General features: G+C 36.2%; 3 protein-coding genes across 4 annotated transcripts; 1 reads left to right on the top strand and 2 right to left on the bottom strand.

The window, feature by feature from the left end:
• Positions 1 to 337: 337 nt before the first annotated feature.
• On the bottom strand, positions 338 to 5,999 carry AT5G45560 (Pleckstrin homology (PH) domain-containing protein / lipid-binding START domain-containing protein). Of its 2 annotated transcripts, NM_123924.3 has the most exons (22): positions 5,584 to 5,999; positions 5,306 to 5,380; positions 5,138 to 5,191; positions 4,970 to 5,035; positions 4,666 to 4,769; positions 4,129 to 4,196; positions 3,932 to 4,048; positions 3,710 to 3,750; positions 3,504 to 3,604; positions 3,150 to 3,245; positions 2,753 to 2,817; positions 2,590 to 2,661; positions 2,348 to 2,503; positions 2,006 to 2,232; positions 1,884 to 1,929; positions 1,641 to 1,786; positions 1,442 to 1,543; positions 1,297 to 1,341; positions 1,083 to 1,223; positions 910 to 1,005; positions 725 to 826; positions 338 to 631 (listed from the first exon to the last, which is right to left on the bottom strand). In NM_123924.3, the coding sequence occupies exons 1-22, from the start codon at positions 5,719 to 5,721 to the stop codon at positions 530 to 532; spliced, it is 2,160 nt and encodes a 719-aa protein (NP_199369.2). In that variant the 5' UTR covers positions 5,722 to 5,999; the 3' UTR covers positions 338 to 529. The 2 variants fall into 2 exon arrangements, with proteins under 2 accessions (NP_199369.2, NP_001332734.1); NM_001344631.1 differs by having other exon boundaries at positions 4,970 to 5,191.
• Positions 6,000 to 6,184: 185 nt separating this feature from the next.
• Positions 6,185 to 9,175, bottom strand: MOB1-like (Mob1/phocein family protein). Its single transcript, NM_123923.6, has 7 exons — positions 8,976 to 9,175; positions 8,117 to 8,165; positions 7,860 to 7,968; positions 7,582 to 7,675; positions 7,015 to 7,148; positions 6,749 to 6,912; positions 6,185 to 6,516 (listed from the first exon to the last, which is right to left on the bottom strand). Exons 1-7 carry the CDS (start codon positions 8,996 to 8,998, stop codon positions 6,442 to 6,444), a joined length of 648 nt encoding a protein of 215 aa, NP_199368.1. The 5' UTR covers positions 8,999 to 9,175; the 3' UTR covers positions 6,185 to 6,441.
• Positions 9,176 to 10,367: 1,192 nt separating this feature from the next.
• On the top strand, positions 10,368 to 13,412 carry AT5G45540 (transmembrane protein, putative (DUF594)). Its single transcript, NM_123922.3, has one exon. The coding sequence runs from the start codon at positions 10,577 to 10,579 to the stop codon at positions 12,986 to 12,988; it is 2,412 nt and encodes an 803-aa protein (NP_199367.1). The 5' UTR covers positions 10,368 to 10,576; the 3' UTR covers positions 12,989 to 13,412.
• The last annotated feature ends 425 nt before the right edge of the window (positions 13,413 to 13,837 follow it).

Here is a 13,837-nt window from a genome sequence, read left to right as displayed (position 1 = left end):
AGAAGAGAAGTCGGCGTTACGAAGAGCCACCACCGGAGATTTGTTAGGGTTTCGATTTGAAATCAAAGAAGAAGAAGAGACATGCAATTTTTGGGTTTCGATTTCGAGAGTCGGGGAAAACAGTTACGCTTTAGGTTTCAGTAAAATTTTTTATTCTTTATTTCTTTATTTAATCCATTCTTTTATTAATGATTTTATTTATTTTTAATCAAAGTCACATTTTTAGTATAATTCTGGTTATAAAACTGATTAGGGTTAAAATGTCTTTAGATTTAAAATGTGAGTCATTCTAGTCAGCCATCAATTATAAGAGTCATTTAAGTTATTAATCTTATGAGGCAATCTGAGCAAAATTCAGTAAAAATAATAGAAAAATGATTTGGTAATAGCATATGTGTTGTATTTTACAAAAATTGTTTTAGATGACCCTATAAGGTAATGATAATAATTCTAAAAACGAAAGAAAGAATAGAGAGACCAAACATGGAGTTGATGTAAAGCTTTTTTGAGTTAGGAGAGAGCTTATGGACTAATCTGAATCCAAATTGGGAACTATAGCCGATGATAGCTCTACATGAGAAACCCTCACCGCCCCGATAAGCCGCTCGGGCAATTCTTCTGGTGTATTCGCCTACAAAACGTAATCTCGGGATCATCCAGAAGATTTCAAAAGGAGAAACAATCTTAAAGATCAAAGTCTTAGTTTTGTTAGATTGATTTTTACCTGTACAAGGAAAGCCATTTCGACAACCAAAGATGTGATTACGCCGATGACAAGACCAAGAACTCCATTTGCGACTGTGGATGAGCCGATATCTACATCTATCTGCATGGGAATGCAAATGTTTCTTTTTAAGTTACTTTATTTGATCTACAAGCTTTTAAAAAGGTTACAAAATGTGGACTCACTTCTAAGTATGTTGGACCACGGATATAGTTGCAATCTACTGCTTTCCCGAGGAGACACGGAGTGCTTCCCACGCTTTGCCTTACTATCCATGAACCCTGCATATGAATCAATTTGCTTTAAGATTCTACACAGAGAAAGAGAGAGGGGAAGCGAGAGAGAGAGAGATAAATACCTTTGGGACTAAAGGTATAAGCTTGAGCCTGCTATTACGAAATTCGTCATCACCATCAACAAAACGTTGGAAGAGTGATCCAGGTACAAGTTCTTTAGTCACGAAATAAAATACCATACTATAGTGTGTTGATCCAGGAACCTACCAAAAATACCGGATTATACATCGAAAATTATAGTTTGTCATTATGTTGTAATTCACAGGCAAACCTTACTTGAACATTTACTACCGTTGAGAAAAGACCTTTCTCTGCAGCAACCTGAAACGATTAATAGCAATTTAATTGGAATTTCCATGTGACAAAGAAGAGACCTCAAAGATAGATAATAGCAACGGAGCAGGGTAATAACATCTCTTACTTGTGCAGCACAGCCCTTGCGTCTAACCACATGATCCATTCTTTTAGTGTCTTTGAACCAATCGACGGCGACAAGATCCATTAGATGCTTCCCAGCAGGAATCTTCAGTAAAAGGTTAAATGAGTATCACAGATGTAATACGATAAGAATGTGCATCTTTCTAGTGCGTTCTAAATTAATTAGGTTAGATATTACTAACCTTCCTTTTATCGTCACAGAAACTCTTGCCACGGACTTTAAAGTTGTTCCCATCAGAAATCCTCCAGCAGTTACGGGCATTTTCGTTATCATCGTGTCGCAGATTACCCGAGAAACATGACAGATCAATGTTGAGAGCAGGTTCCTCTTTTGAGGTTTCATATGGCACAAGAAATTCATAAAGATTAGATACTTTTTCACCAACTCAGTAAGCATTAACGATAAAACACAACTATCAGTTCACCTGTTTTCTTGGCATCAGTCTCCTGATCCTGCTTACTCGTTTCAGGCTGAAATATAGCAAATGTGAAGAAAGACTCAACTTGATCAAATCTTAAGTTCAAAGAGAAAGCTTGATAGGCCAACCTCTGGTTCTGAATCAGGTATCTGAAACTCGTCATCGTCATCCGAGTCTTCATCCATTAGCACAGAGTTTCTGCTGGCACCATTTGTTTGATCAATAGAAAGGGAAGACTTATGGTGATGCTTTCCACCTTTACCCAACGCTAAGGAAGAAGATGCCATATTAACCATAACAGGGATCCTGATCGGTTGACCTCTATCATCTGTCTGTGAGAACCACTCACGCAAACCTGCGATGAACATGAGTCCATGAATTAGAATGGCAGATGCACAAGTGTGGTTTCAAGAAGAGCAGAAGTCATTTTCCACCGGGATCTCAGTGAAAATGAGCACAAAAGAACTTACCAGAAACACTGTTCAGCATTTGAAGAAGACAATGTTGTTGAAATGCTGGAAGATAACCTGAACCCCACCCTTTCAGATCGATTTGTATTAGATGTTGCACTTGTGTCCTAGGCCTTCCATTCCGGGGCTTTAGTGGGGCGATGTTAAATCCTCCACCTAAACAAGAGAGCATAATCTAACTTAGTTTGTAATTCATAATATATAAGAAGATTTGGTGGTAAAAGACTTGGCATTAAACTTACTCTCAAGATGAGCCCGCACAAATCCAGGTTGTGGACCACAATTTTCATGCTCCCTAGAACGAAACAATACCACTTCACAGAAAGAGCAAGATAAAGAATTACAACTAAATATCTAATAGAGGCTGTCCAGTTCTAGCATGATTATAAAGAGAAGGGAACATACCATAACTTCCATCGTCATTACGTCGCCAATAACGTACATAGCAGAGGTCACGAGGCCATACAACCCTACAGCCAGTTGGATAACGTGAGTATGACTAAACAGAGTTCTTGGAAACAACCAAGTCATATTCTGACTGAAAACGGGTGGATCACAAATGGTAACTAGTATAATGGCCCTCTAACTCCTATCTACGGGTTTTCAGTAGCATCGGATTATGGTAAGCAAAATAAGTAAAAACACATCTGCATAAGCCTTGATCTCCCCAGGATAACTGGTCTACTTCAATATGGATGTGACAGAATTTCAGTTGATTTTGAATCAAATCTATACTTTAGTTAGCAATTGAACGCGAATGTGTGATTATTACTAAATGATAATATTTCAGGTGAAATTTTACATTGGAAACCAGTCGAGCAGAAGTCTGTGATAGAGTATTGCTGTGTGACCATCGACCTCTTCCACTAATCTTCCATTATGAAAACTGCAGTCCCACCTGCCAAACCATAAGAAAAGAGGGAGAAAAAGAGCCTCAGATAGAGACCAGAACACACAGAAAAACAAACACACTTTTGCTAACATAGTATTGATAGAAAATTACTGTAGGATGTGGAAACAGAAAAGATAAAAACCACAATCGTATATCCAATAAATTTTGCCAAATAACAAAGCATATAACTATAAGAAAATGAGGGGAAAGAAAAACCAAAAAGGATGATATAAATGAGAATACAGAAGATGGAGAAACACCTACTCATATCGAGTGCCATCCATGCTCATCACAAGCTCGAATATCTCTTCACATGTGGCCTCTACAACACCAACAGCCTTCATAGCCCTGCTGCAGCTTCTTGGCTGCATGCTTAGCACCGTAAATGATGGTGCTTGACTAAATGAAATTACTATGTAATCAGGAGGAAATTATGCCATAAAAAATGAAAAAGAAAATCACTTCCATACAAGATAATCAACTTCAAGTAGCTCTTCAAAAATCCGTAGACCTGCAAAATGTTTTTAAAAGTGAGAAGATTACTCCCAAATTTAAGATGATCCTCCAGATTGTATTGTAGTGAAATTTTATGTTGACGTCGATTACAGGCACACATCATGACTTATTGTAATTTACCAGGGTAATAAGAAATAGAACTATAATGCTTGCAGACACCAGGCATATCCACTAACCATTTTGGCACTGAAGGAGACGCCAGTGTTTTCTCGAAAACGCTTGGTTGCTGGAACTCTGGTTTGACAACTCAGCATCAAACTCTTTAGTCCAGTCAAGTATAGATTCTGGAGGGCCTGCATGTTTGTTTGAGGTGGTCAGATTGCATTAAGGAAGCTGACCAAAAACGTTTGTGACGAAATGAATTAGGAAAAACCATTTCCAATAGTTGTCCTCCTTAATAAATCACGCTGAGAGTCATTTTCATCCTCCAGCGCACTGAACCTGGAGAAAAATGTAACTTTTTCGCATAAATATAGGTATTAAAACCCACCAAATGAAAACTGTGCCAGCCATCAACAGTAATGATATACCAAAATGATACTGGTCACTTTTTCTGCATGCAGCATTATTACCATCTTCTGGAATCGGTAACGTTCTCAGAAACTATTAGGATTGATGATTAACTTTACTAGTATCTACTGATATTTTCTCATACCAAGTTGATTTCCTCTTATCATATCCAGTTTTTTTTTCAATTTTATTTAAATGAATATGATAGCCACAAACGTCAACCTTCTTCTGCATATTATGGATCTACACAGGTCAGACTTACTCTCTGTAGAGATAGTACTCTATAACCAGAATTTATTATTAAGGCAGGGAAATCATATGATCAAGAAAACCTAACAAGTGAGTTGTTGTAAGATAAAATCAAGATGGCTGCAGAAATGATGTCAATTATTGCACTTACGGGCTTTCATGATCTGAAGATGAAGCGGTCCTTCCAGCGTCCATTCCAGGTTTATATTCAAAAGAAACATATTGCTGACCACTTGGAACTAGGGAGTCTTGATGCTGCAGCAGGAAAAAAACAAAGAACGGTAATCAGGTAAGCACCAATCTGCAGCTTTCAAAAGGCTACTGATAAATAACACAGGCAGATACAGAGAGCTTCTCTTTTGCAAAATATACCAGAACCTTAAAAATTGACAGTTACCATATACCCTACAGTAATAATTTTTTGATTCAGGGAATTCGAGACAGAATAAACAGACCTGATCTATGACACACTCAATTTTCTCCTTCCACATTAAAGCTTCCTGGATGTTGAAAGCTGCCATCTAGCAATAACATACTCCAAATAAACTAACAAGAAGCATTAAAATGTATAGTAACAAGATAAAACTACTACTATCTATTCTCAGAAAGAAAACACAAGATACCGTGATTCTGTGGTGCTTTTCTTTCTTGTTATAAATAGACAACACATAAACCATCTGCAAAAAAAAAGTCAAGAAGATAAGTACATTGCAAATGCATAACTGAAATTACAATTAAACCAAAAAAAAAAAAAGGTTTCACATTACAGTCAAGGAGATAATAAGACTCACATGTCCATGATGTGTCTTCAAGCCACGATCCTCAACTCTACAGTTTCCATCAATAACCATCGTCTTGATAGGAAGCTACATTGAACATGTAAAGAAGCATCTATTAAGCAAGTAACCTTATCATCCATTATCAAGCTCATACTTTTTTTCTTTCTATTTCTCTAGTTCACAACCATATTAAATCCTAAAACACCAGTTTAAGACAAAACAACACCCATTTAGACTGATCTCAAGTCTCAACACAGAAGCATAGACTAGATTCATGGGATTTTTATTACCTGATTATCTTGAGGCTTCTTCTTGTAATAAGCCAAAAGACGAGGCTCCAACACGAAATACCTCATATGAATATACGATCGTCCGATCTTTCTTCTTCCATACCTTACCATCCATCCTTCATACACAACTTTAGACATTTTCTATTGCCACTTACTCTCACAATGTCCCCAACAAAAATAGGAATCTTAGATCCAAATCGGAATCAATGTATTTCCGGGGAGATCAATGCCTTGATTTGATCACCGGCACCGTAATCTGGGTGTTAGATTCTCAGATTCCTTCGCTTCAAACCGGAGAGATTTATGAGTCTCAAAAGTTTTGAAATTCCATAAAAATTATTTTTTTGCTAACGACAACGAAATTCATCTTTTGACAGAGAGAAAAAAAAATCGAAAGTTAAATAAAAACAAGTAGAGAGAGACGCAGTGAATGTGTCCCGACTCCTGAAAAGTAAACTAATTAAAGATTAATTAAGGATTTTAATTGATTAGTTAATTGAGTAAAGTTATAACAGCTCTGTTACATTTCACGTTCCCATTGCAGGCAAAAATTCTTGAATTAATGATAGTTGTTGGTGAATGTTATAGATTCGAGATGCTTAACGGTAAATATAATCCATCACTAACATGAATTAAAATGTAAAGTTCATTTTGCTTTTCACATGAACACACATGAATAAAGAACTAGTCAAGATCGATTTCTTTTTTACATAGTAAATGTTTAAATTTTACAGAGGTTTAAGAAAGAAAAAAACTTGAAAACAAACAAGAGAGATTTATAATTAAAAATAAAACTTCTTACCGTTAATTTATTGGGGTTTTTAATCTGAAAAAAAAAAAACAGAAATGGTCTTTTGCTCAATAAGGTGAAATGATAGATTCTATGAGCTCTTGTAGAGGCGCGAGTTCTTTCTTGTCTATCAGTCCAAATTCCTGCAGAAACCAAATACCAAAAATCTCAGTGAAATGGCCAAATTGTAAAAAACAAAACCAATCTACTAAATATAAAGTGTGTTATTAAGCTGAATATTAAGCAAAATAATACTATTTTTTTAGTTTCTTAATATTAGATGCAGAATTGTGAGATTCCACAAAATCACTCTATCATTTCATTATTTCGTAGATTATGAATGAGTATACTAGTAAATTTAGAACGAGAACTCACATGAGTAAAGAGGATGAAGTGTTTGAAGCAAGTGTTGAGATGAGCTTCTTCTTTTAGGCTAACGATTTTCTGGAAATGAGAGTGGTATATGTGAGCATAAACTCGGAATAGCCGTTTAAAGATCGTTTTCACCACATCTTTGAAGTTCTGAGGAAATGGTGCTCCTGCAAGAAACCAAAAATTAGCATGAGGATGTCGATAGAACATTTTGTTTGTTGATATTGATTGATCTTCTTGTTAGATCTCATAGACATTATTATATTTACCAAGCCTTTGAGGAAATAAAGTCTCATCATCGAGTTGGGTCTCGATCCAATCCATCAAGTACTCGACATACTTTGGAGCAGAAACCTCGATGGGCTTCTTGATCTGTACACCATCTGCCCATCTATACTCGTACCTGCAAATATTTGTTCGACAATATTAACAAAAAGCATGCAAAGAAAGAATCCATAGCAACAGAAAATCAGCCATATTTTTGGTTAGTTGAAGTCATACTTTAACAGAGAATCGAAATGGAAATGGTATCTTTCAAAAAACAATTTCAGCACTTAGCTTTTGCATGATAAAGTATTTCATCAGAAAATACTACATAGATAAACTAAAGAAAACATTGCCTACATTCTTTCTAATCTTCACAGTTGCAATGACAGCATAAAAATATAACAAGCTTAATCACGAAGAACCACTTGAACACCATGGCAAAGAGAAAATATATGATATGAGCCTGTTAACAACTTTGTTTCTTAAATGAAATGTCATTATGTCAATGAAAGCATGAAGATTTTAATTGTTTGTGCGAATAACACATAGTAAAAGGAGAGAGGCTATACTTTGGGCCAGCAGTCATTGTAGGACAGTTATCAGGTGTGCAGAACTCGGTAAGGGTGCCATATAGCAAATTCACCTGATTAAAGAAATCCACAGCTGAAAAGGAAAAGCAAAAATATCAACAATTAGCAAATCCTCTCAATCTATGTGTATGTACATATATGAGTTTCAACATCGTAAAAAGAAAGAGAAATCAGTAATTATTCAACGCCTGCATTACATCCCCAAGACTAAGTACACAAAAAAGTGACCATGAGACTGCAAGCAGAGTGGTACTCACTGTTTACAGCAAGCCATTCATTTGCATCCTCTCCCGGAGGAAGTCTTACAGCTTCTCTCAAGTTCCCACTTCCTAGGGTGGCATCTATATGCTTTCGAAGCTGTGCACCCTAATTTCCGAAAGAAACAAAACGTTCAACGAGAAGAATCAAAAACTATATTTCATGTCAACTGATAAACGACTGCAAAACTCAAAACTACATACGTAGTTTCAAAGACATAAACCATAGGAAGAAGACGGTCAAATAGTTTACAAACCTTGCTTCCAGAAGGTGCACTCTTCTTAGGTCGGAAAGTCTTCTGATTTCTATTAAGAAAGCATAAAAAAGGAGGAGCAGATGTTAGTAAACGTGATCGGGTCAAAACGGCTATAAGTTCAACATAAAAATTTCAGTCTTTATCAATAAGTAAACCCTATGTATCCCAGAAATCATTGCGTATGACAGGGATGAATCACTAAAAACTCGTATTTTGATTCCATTTTTATTGCCTACAATCATGAGTTCAGAGAAACAAAACAAATCTGATCGACCACCATTGAATGTGCCTAGTATAACATGTTCCAAATCTGGGGAACATAAATATGAAGTTATGAACCATCATAACAATATTAACTGGGATCCAACTAAAGTATTTCAAGTACTGAGGACAAATCCAAAGCTCCAATAATTTTAAATCCAATCAATAAAACTCTAATCTGTGTTAAACGACCTTAAACAGCTTCAAAACACTAAAGATCAGGATACTGATCCAGATTCCCAATTCATAAAAATCATAAACTAATCAAGAGATGTATAAAACACACTCACATAATCATCAATTCACAGCAAAAAAAAAAATCAACCATGAACCTGAATCCAATAAAGTAAGATTGATACTACAGATCACAAGTTCTGATTAGCAATCACATAGAAAACCAAATTTAATCCGAGAAAAATCAGAAGAAAGCCACACGAATCCATGATCCTACACAATTACAATATCACAGAAGAAACAAGATCACTAGTTTGATGATTTTTCAAACAGATCTGAGATTGCAAACAATCGTCAAAAATTCTCTATGGGATGATCTTAGATCGAACATAAAATTACGCAGAGAAAAGAAGAAAATTCTCACCTTCCTAACCCAAAGAGACTCATGGCGACAAAAAGCAAGCGAGATTCGAAAAAGCTTTTTTCCTCAGGTGGAAATGAGAAAGAGAGTCTCTGAAAGACGGGAAAAAGTGAGAGAGTATTTATATGATGAAGACGAAAGACTCGTTGATTCTCTTTCTCTCTAACTCTCTCTTCTTATTAGCTGTCATATTTTTAAAAAACCCCTTAACTTTCAGAATGTTTGGTATTTTACCTTAAGTTTCTTAAATAATCAATTATTAGCTGGAAAATTCAAGTGACTTGACTACACACACAATAGTGAAAAACTGGAATTTGTCTTCATGGGCAAGCAAAAATACAAAGAAAAAAAAAACAGTTGCTTTCTGTCTGAAATGTTTTTATAGAACTTAGGACAAATTTCAAAGCCGGTGGTTATTAGATATATCAAAAATTTCTACTATTGTGATAAAATAGAAAAAACATCAAAACATAACTAATAATAAAATTTGTAAATAAAATGTTACATAATTATTCAAAGACAAAGAAATTTAATAGTGAAATGTTTATTACTTCATTTTAGCTCATCACCAAAAATTGCATCAAATAATTGACAAACTACTAAAAGTGAGTTTGAATTCTTAAATCTTCCAAATTGATAATATTATTACAATATTTGACTTTCTCCAGTTTGGATTGACAACATGAAATCAAATTAGGATTTTGAGAATTAACGTTAATATATAAAGGGTTTGATAATTTTATTTTTTTGTTGTTTATGTGAATTCTTTTTTAACTTGCCACCGCAAGGACCTTTTAAAATTCAGCTATTACAAATGGTTTAGAGTATTTTGGAGCAGTTTGAAATTGTCTCTATGATTAGGTTTAAATACTAGCAAGCGTTTGCGGTTAATATCAGAAGAACCAATCAAGCCCTTTAAGTCCAAAGGTAAGAAAGACATACGAAAGTACCAGCAAGATATGTCCCAATTAGCAAGTGTTTCCATCTTGGATTGACGTGGTGTAGAGAGTTTATGTTGAAGAGTGTGTAATAATGTAGGAAATGAGTATGCAACTTTTTTCCCAATGTGTTTTTTACCTATCAACTTTCCAAGTTTTAACTTCACACAATACTCAGACAACGAATATAGAGACCTTGTCACTTATCCAGAAAGCTATTAGTGTTAGAAACAAAAAACAGTGAAAGTGAAGACAAGCTTCAAGTAGAATATTTTAACTTTTAACTTTAGAGAAGCTATGAGGTAATACATTTAAATGTACATACGTTTAATACCATGTGATAAATCTACATTCGATTGCTTTTGTCTTTTTTTAGTAGTTTACTTATGGTCATAAGAAAAGAACAAAGACTAGGAATAAAAACAAAAAGCAAAAGAGATTAAGATATTATTTGTTTATAAGCAAGGTATAAAGTTACTTATAGTGTAACAATAACACTTGATGGTTTGTGTTTCTATTTCAAGTCTCAAAACAATGGAAGCAAAGAAACCCATAGACAAAAACTTAAACTTTATGTGAAAGAAACGTTCACTAACCTTTGACACTACTGTGAACATCCACAGTAAACCAAGTGCAGTTTTGCGGTCCAACGAAGAAGAAGACAAGATGACTGACATGATTCCACCACATCTGAGGAAACTTTGGGACAAATGGAACATACGTGGAGTCATAATACTCAGTCTTTTCCTCCAAACAATCCTTATTTTCTTTGCACCTAGCCGAAGACGCACCGCAAAGAAGCTCTTCCTTGTCCTCATATGGTCAGCTTATCTTCTTGCTGATTGGGCAGCTGATTACGCGGTTGGGCAAATCTCAGACAGTCAAGAAGAAGAAGCTGAATCAAACAAACCATCCAAGAACCGTGAGCTGCTAGCATTTTGGTCACCGTTTCTTCTCTTGCACCTTGGAGGTCCAGATACCATTACAGCACTTGCCTTGGAGGATAATGAGCTTTGGGACAGACACTTGTTTAGTCTTGTCTGTCAAGCGGTAGCCACTGTGTATGTGATCTTGTTGTCTATACCAAATAGGCTTCTGACTCCAACATTAATCATGTTTGTGGGAGGAGTGATCAAGTATGTCGAGAGAACAGCTGCGTTGTTCTCAGCGAGTCTTGACAAGTTCAAGGACTCTATGCTCGACGATCCTGACCCTGGTGCTAATTACGCGAAACTCATGGAGGAATATGAAGCTAGGAAGAAGATGAATATGCCAACTGATGTAATAGTGGTGAAGGATCCAGAGAAAGGACGGGAAGGCAATACTCCAGTTAGGCCCGACAATGAATTGACCGCACTACAAGTTATTCAGTATGCTTACAAATACTTTAACATCTTCAAAGGTCTTATTGTTGATCTAATCTTCACCAATCAAGAGCGCGACGAGAGCAGGAAATTCTTTGACAAGCTGACTGCAGAAGAAGCTTTACGTATCATCGAAGTCGAGCTCGGACTCATCTATGATTGTCTGTTCACCAAAGCAGAGATTCTGCATAACTGGACTGGAGCTGTGTTCCGGTTTATAGCTTTGGGGTGCCTTGTTGCATCTCTCTGCCTCTTCAAGATGAATAAGAAAGATCAATATGATGGATTCGATGTCGTCCTTACTTACGCATTGCTCATATGTGGAATAGCTCTTGATTCCATTGCTCTTCTCATGTTCTGTGTATCTGACTGGACCATCGCTAGACTGAGGAAACTAAAGGAGGACCTGGAAGAGAAAGACACCTTGACAGACAGAGTTCTCAACTGGATCCTCGATTTCAAGACGCTGAGGTGGAAAAGATCCAAATGTTCCCAGGATGGACATCAAGTGCTCAACAGAAACTTTATGTTTCGCAGATGGTCTGAGTATGTTCATGCTTACAACTTGATTGGCTTCTGTTTGGGAATACGTCCCAAGAGAATCCATTATACCAAGGGTAAGATACACAGTTTCTTTCACCAGACCGTTCACATTTTGTCCATAGATACTGCCATCGAAAATGCCACCAGAGGAACTCGCCAGTTTCATAACTGGATTGGTCGCTTTCTCAGCAATTTGTCCAAAAGAGACAATTCGGTAATCCGTACAGGTCTTAGATGGTTTCTCTTTTTCCCTCAACTCCTCGGACTTTTGATCTACAACTTCCTCGACTTTTTCGGTATCAAAGATTTGGTTGAAGAGATAAGATTCACGGTCAGTGATCGCCTCACCAGAGAACTATGGGAGTTCATATTCACAGAGGTGCAACAAAAACACCGATTTGCTGAAGACCAAGAAAGTGCAAAGGGTATATCTTCAGCTAGAGGAAACTGGACTCTACTTGAAACATCAAGCAAAAAGAAAGAAGACGGAACAGACCATACGAAACTTCTGCAGTACGTGACGGAGAAGGATTACGATCAGAGCATTCTACTGTGGCACATCGCCACAGAACTCTTATACCAAAAGCCAATAGACAAAAAAGTCACAGAGAAAGAAGAACACAGTACTAACCGAGAGAAAGAAGAACACAGTAACCGAGAGTTCAGCAAAATCCTTTCGGACTACATGATGTACCTCCTTATAGTGCAGCCAACTCTGATGTCAGCTGTTTCCGGAATCGCAAAGATACGTTTCAGAGACACATGCGAAGAGGCAAAGGACTTTTTCCAGAGGAGACATGTCGACAAATCAAGATATGTAAAAAAAAACCTCATGAAAGAAGCATGTCGAGCTATTCTCTCTGTCAACACAGAAATCGATCCAATGGCTGTGAAAGGAGACAGAAGCAAATCCGTGCTTTTCGATGCAAGCGTGCTCGCAAAAGAGCTAATGAATGAAGGTGAAAACATGTGGGAAGTAGTGAGCAAAGTGTGGGTTGAGTTGCTTTGCTATGCATCACTTCATTGTGACTCTCAAGAACATGCTTCTCAACTTAGCAAAGGCGGTGAACTTATCAACTTTGTTTGGCTATTAATGGCTCATTTTGGACTCGGAGATCAATTCCAAATCAACAGAGATGATGCAAGAGCCAAACTTATAGTCGCCAACTGATTTATCAACACAAACCTGCACTTATGTTTTACTTCCTTGAATAAATCTGCACTAATAGTGTAGTAACTTTAGTCATCATCTATGCTTATGAACATGAAAATCATATCCTTTGTTATCAATTTCATTCAGGACTTCGAATCTTTCTCAGTAATCACACAATTCATCAGATTTTTCACAACATAGAACAGGATTCATCGATTCACACAATTCTTCAATAAATAAATAAAAACCTAAATCCCCAAATTTTGATTGACTTCTTCACTACTAAACCCTACTTACTTACAATACAAAAACAGCCTCAGGGAACTAGAACGTAGTTGAAATTTCGTGATTATTGATTACCCTTTGCACTTTCATTATGCTCTCTTCCATGTTCGTCCTCTACATTGCGATTTTGGCGCGTGATTCTGAGTCTGTTTTTCTTCGGAGAGAAACAAAAAGCGAAAGAAGATAGATACGCCTTAGCTTGGGCTGAGATAATAAAATGGGCCTTAAATGGGCTTCAGCCCGACCATCTCAATAATTACTTGATTTATGTTCTGTCTGTATCTTTCTCTGTATCACCATAATGGCTGATTAACTATTAGTATTTGTATCACCCTTTTCTTATGAAACTGTATTAATTTAAAACTTTATATTAATCTAACTACTAATATAGACTCACGAATATCTCTTGTTTTAAAATATTTTTTACTTAAAGTTATAATTAAGGTTTTTGTCAGTTACATAAAATCAAGCCAAAAACAGAAAATCCTTGTACTATTTTAAGTAACGTGTGTATAAGAGTAAAGTATGGTTTTCTTGATTTTATTATCAACAAGGAAAGAATATTTTATTCTGACAAGAAAA

This window comes from Arabidopsis thaliana, chromosome 5 (assembly GCF_000001735.4).
Source record: "Arabidopsis thaliana chromosome 5, partial sequence".
Classification (NCBI taxonomy): Eukaryota; Viridiplantae; Streptophyta; class Magnoliopsida; order Brassicales; family Brassicaceae; genus Arabidopsis; species Arabidopsis thaliana.
This window is presented reverse-complemented; position numbering and strand designations above follow the sequence as displayed.

Coding starts and splice junctions, on each gene's coding strand:
- AT5G45560 (NM_123924.3), bottom strand. CDS start 5,721: ATGTCTAAAGTTGTGTATGAAGGATGGATGGTAAGGTATGGAAGAAGA. Junction 2,662..2,752: donor TAATGACGATGGAAGTTATG/GTATGTTCCCTT, acceptor CTTTCTGTGAAG/TGGTATTGTTTCGTTCTAGG. Junction 1,930..2,005: donor TACCTGATTCAGAACCAGAG/GTTGGCCTATCA, acceptor GCTATATTTCAG/CCTGAAACGAGTAAGCAGGA.
- MOB1-like (NM_123923.6), bottom strand. CDS start 8,998: ATGAGTCTCTTTGGGTTAGGAAG. Junction 8,166..8,975: donor AGTCTCTTTGGGTTAGGAAG/GTGAGAATTTTC, acceptor CTTTCTTAATAG/AAATCAGAAGACTTTCCGAC. Junction 6,913..7,014: donor TTTATTTCCTCAAAGGCTTG/GTAAATATAATA, acceptor GGTTTCTTGCAG/GAGCACCATTTCCTCAGAAC.
- AT5G45540 (NM_123922.3), top strand. CDS start 10,577: ATGACTGACATGATTCCACCACATCTGAGGAAACTTTGGGACAAATGG.